The 4,419-nt window shown below is 38.8% G+C and overlaps 1 protein-coding gene across 1 annotated transcript in view; it reads right to left on the bottom strand.

Moving 5' to 3' along the window:
* The window catches only part of LOC122079019 (SUPPRESSOR OF GAMMA RESPONSE 1-like), an 8,589-nt gene extending 5,206 nt beyond the window's left edge, over positions 1 to 3,383 (bottom strand). The window contains exons 1-2 of the mRNA XM_042645234.1: positions 3,155 to 3,383; positions 1,978 to 2,110 (exon numbers count right to left, since the gene is read on the bottom strand). Of these exons, the coding sequence (XP_042501168.1) occupies positions 1,978 to 2,110; positions 3,155 to 3,162 (141 nt within the window). The 5' untranslated portion in view covers positions 3,163 to 3,383. The remainder of the gene's footprint in view (positions 1 to 1,977; positions 2,111 to 3,154) is intronic.
* Positions 3,384 to 4,419: the final 1,036 nt, after the last annotated feature.

Below are 4,419 nucleotides of genomic sequence, written 5' to 3'. Positions count from 1 at the left end.
GCTTAAATTGAGTGGACGGGTAAACTTACAGTCAATATGACTTGCCACAGCCACATATCAATATAATGTTTTGAATTTTTTTTTTTAAATAAAATTATTCAAACAATCATGTTTGGAAAACAAAGACTTTTTAAGACACAAGAGAATGAGTCTATCCATGAAAGACCACAAAATTTGACATGTGGCCGATCCAAGAAAGTCTCAATCTATCCAACGAATTCCACAAATCATTCTAACACTATTGGTACCCTTTTCCCAGAAATAAAGAAGAGTTTAAAGTTTTAAGTTTGTTTCAATTTATTTTTCAAGTTCTATTTATAGCTGTACTAGGCATAGCCCTCCCTATGATTTTGATTAACGGATTCCTATTATGACAGATACTCATGAAAAAAAAAATTTTGTCAGCATTTATTTGTTCTACAAGGTAATGGCACGATAGACGGTTATGGGTTTCAGAGTAAACACAATGCAATTTTTCCTGGTGTGGCAAGTTTCCGGCATTTGCCACTTCCCTCCCAACACATTGCCTGGAATGTGCATCAAAACCAGAGGATAGAGAAGGTTATTCAAATTTCTTTCAGAAAGAGAGAAGAAAGATTAGGGAAAGAAGAAGGGGGGGGGGGATCTGGCACAAACAGTGCCAGCTGCCACATGGAAATCCTGTTAGTGCTTAAATTGAGTGGACGGGTAAACTTACAGTCAATATGACTTGCCACAGCCACATATCAATATAATGTTTTGAATTTTTTTTTTTAAATAAAATTATTCAAACAATCATGTTTGGAAAACAAAGACTTTTTAAGACACAAGAGAATGAGCCTATCCATGAAAGACCACAAAATTTGACATGTGGCCGATCCAAGAAAGTCTCAATCTATCCAACGAATTCCACAAATCATTCTAACACTATTGGTACCCTTTTCCCAGAAATAAAGAAGAGTTTAAAGTTTTAAGTTTGTTTCAATTTATTTTTCAAGTTCTATTTATAGCTGTACTAGGCATAGCCCTCCCTATGATTTTGATTAATGGAAAATAACTAGTTTGAGTTTAAATTGAGGATGCTGCCTCTTCCTTTTCTCTCCTCCCCTCTCCCCCATACGATTCAGATCTGTTCCCTTCACCTCTCCTCTCATTCCTGCGGCACCATTGCAGGCTTCTCTTTCTCTTCTTCCTCTTACTTTTTACCTCTTGAGAACTTGAGGCATCTGAGAATCTAACCCTATGGGTTCTCAGGTTGCATTAATTACCTTCCCCTTCAAGCAGAGGAATAGTGGAACAATGTAATATACAGAAAGGTAAACACAAAGAAAATTGGAACAGAGGTCATGCTGGTAAAATGCCAAAGATGTAGAAGGAATCTCAGAGAATGGATGTATAGGAGATTAGACTCAGGAATGCTTAGATAAGTGCCTATGGAAACTATGGTAATATCATTTTGGTTCTGAAGTCACAAATATTACAAGAGAATGTGCTATATTTGTGTCATAATTCTGTACCATGTCTCTGGTGCCCCCTCCTACCATACTAACCCCAAGTGAAAGTGGGAGCTGCTATTCACTTTGAATTCATTCCTAAAATCCTGCCTATCTGCCGTTTGGTATATTCATAGCATTCAAAGAATATGGTGTCTCTTAGCTTTACTTGTCAATGGATGAATCACAAACATGATGAACCATGTCATACTTTTGGGCTTACCCTTCCTTCCCTCTCCCCTGGTCTCATTGATGTTAATGTTATATATCACTTTGCACCCACCTGCCTAATGTCTTTGCATTGAATAGTTCTGTAAAAGAATTAACACAAGTATTTGTCACTTCAAAAGCATCAACACAAGTTTTTGTCACGCAATTTCAGGTATTGGCATTACTAGAGATTGGATCTCAGCCTCATGCCAGTTCAAGTTATCAAGAAATCACAACTTGACATAAATAAGGTCATCACATTGGTGAAAATAACAAAACTATGAAGCTTACTTACATCACTGTTATCGATATTATGATGGCAATTTGGGCATTCTCGATTTGCCCCATTGTTTTTTATTTGATATGCAGAGATCTGAGTAGCATTTTTAACTTTCCTTGCAATTCCTCTACTATCAATAAGCCAAGTCCTGCACAAATTATGTCTCACAAAGCTGAAGTAAACTTTCAACCATTTAATAAGGAAAAGCTTAATGGATGATATATGTTCAGCAGCATTAGTGAAACAGCTGGAGCATCCAACTTGATCCATCAAATACTAGACTCAACCAGTAAACATCAGTAACTATCAATGCCAATATAAATGCATTCAGGCTACAAGAGATGGAGGAAGAAAAACCAAATTAACAATAAAATAAAACATGAAGTTTATTGTGGTATTGACACCATACAGAATGGTGGTCCAAGCTCTTAAGAGCCACAGAATTCTGCATCTCCAACCCACAATCATCGATTGGAGAAAGACTAACTGCTGGAAGGCTATTACACTAATATTTATGCAGTGAATAACTATTAGAGAGAGAGAGTTTTCAGTCCTAGTGATCTATCCTATTCCCTTGAAAATCTAGATTGAATGGGCAGGAAATGTCACTGATAAGTAATCAAATTACCAAAATCTAAAAGAAGTGCCCCTTTAACAACTTCAGAATTGCTTGATCAAACATCAAAATCTCTCTATGAACCCAGCACTGAAAAAAGTCGAGATTTAATGCCTTGGGTGTCAATGCATGACTTGGGATGTTTGGTACTTCTAATTCGCTCAATATTATGTGAAACAATGAGAATAATTATCACCTCTACATTCTTAGAAAATCCTTACAGAATTACAGGATAAGCCCAAGCTCCAGAAAGACAAATCTATCATTATAACACCCAGAAAATGACTCAAACATTGCAGTCTTCCCATACAAACATTAGCATTAGATGAGTTCAGGATCACTAACATCTTTCTGCCCAAACCTCTGTATTCTCTCAATGTGAGTATCTCTAGCAAATACAAAAGAGGGCCAAAAGGAAATAACCCAGAAAAAAAAAAAAAAAAAAAAAAAAAAACCCTCAACGTTTTCTACAACGGGGAATCAGTAAATCCAACACAAGCTATCAATTAAACACAACGTATGTGAAATTCTTCCCATTAAATCTTTAGAAACAAAGAGATTATTAGGCATTCTAACCTGGCCATCTCGTAGCGAGAGAGAGAGAGAGAGAGAGAGAGAGAGAGAGGGTGGTCAAGGCTTGGGCGACTGAAGTGGATAGTTGAGAGTTGAGACTAGAGAGAGTAGAGGCGCAAGTGAAGAAGACATGAAATTTCCTTTCTCCACTCGACGAAGTAAACTAGTCAAGTCATGAGCGGGAAAACTGGCTGAGGGGCCATTCACATAGGCTCGGAACCGAACCGATAGCTTCGGCAACAGTTTCCCGAGGAGACACCCACGTTTGTTTGGTTTAGTTGTCCCCGACCGTTGACCGAACCTAAAAAGCGAGCCTCGGGTTAATCATTTTTTTATTAAAATATTGTTTTTATCATTGAGGCGGATGTACTGGATCATTACAGCAGAGAAGCTGCCTTCCTCTCCAAGCCAAACAAACAACGGTCATGTATCTGGAAATTGGCGCGAATGTGGTAAACAACTATGAAGCCCACACGTATGAGCGACGTGGCGTAAATGCATTGGATGATGGTACATAGATAAGTTTCAGATGCGCTTTGAACGGGAGAAGATGGGTTTTCCAAAGTCCAGTGGCATTAGGACCTCTGAGCTGCCACTGCAGTGAACTGTGAACCATAAGACACGCACGAGTAACCTTGGTTGTCCAAATCCAACACGTGTTTGACTTTCGAAGATGCGGACCCACAATGGGTAGGCTTCTAATATCCAGGCCCAACGGACTACTGAGACACTTGTTGCTTAAGTTGCATCCAAGTCAGCATGGGGTTGTCTAATAGACCAATTTCCAACCCCAACGGTGGTCCAACCGGTACTTCTTGGATCATGCTCTTCTCAATGAGTGGGCTACACATTAGTGCCCAATTAGCCATCCAGCGGATGGAGGACTTGGATACCCATCACTAGATCAGCCCAGTCGTCAGATAGCTAATTGGGCAGCCAAATAACTATTTGAACCGTATATGGTTCATGTATTGTGGGTTTCGGTTCCTCCATTTATATTCGTACATTGTGTGTTTTTGGTCTTTAAACATATGGATCGGGTTATAGTGGGGTTGAATCATTTAACTTTTATCAAAAGCAATGAATAACATTAATTAAACACCCTTGTGTGAATGACCGCAAGGAGGTAAGAGGAATCAAACTCAAGAAGAATCGAACTCAAAGTCACACTCTTCTAGAGGCAAAGATCCCTTGCCAACTAAGCTATCCTCTAAGATGGTTTCTTTGTTACACCAAATAATGGGCATTCCGTCGGTAGACATTTAGCA

This window comes from Macadamia integrifolia, chromosome 5 (assembly GCF_013358625.1).
Source record: "Macadamia integrifolia cultivar HAES 741 chromosome 5, SCU_Mint_v3, whole genome shotgun sequence".
NCBI classification, from domain to species: domain Eukaryota; kingdom Viridiplantae; phylum Streptophyta; class Magnoliopsida; order Proteales; family Proteaceae; genus Macadamia; species Macadamia integrifolia.
The sequence above is the reverse complement of the archived record's forward strand: the minus strand, read 5'-3'. Positions and strand labels throughout refer to the sequence as shown.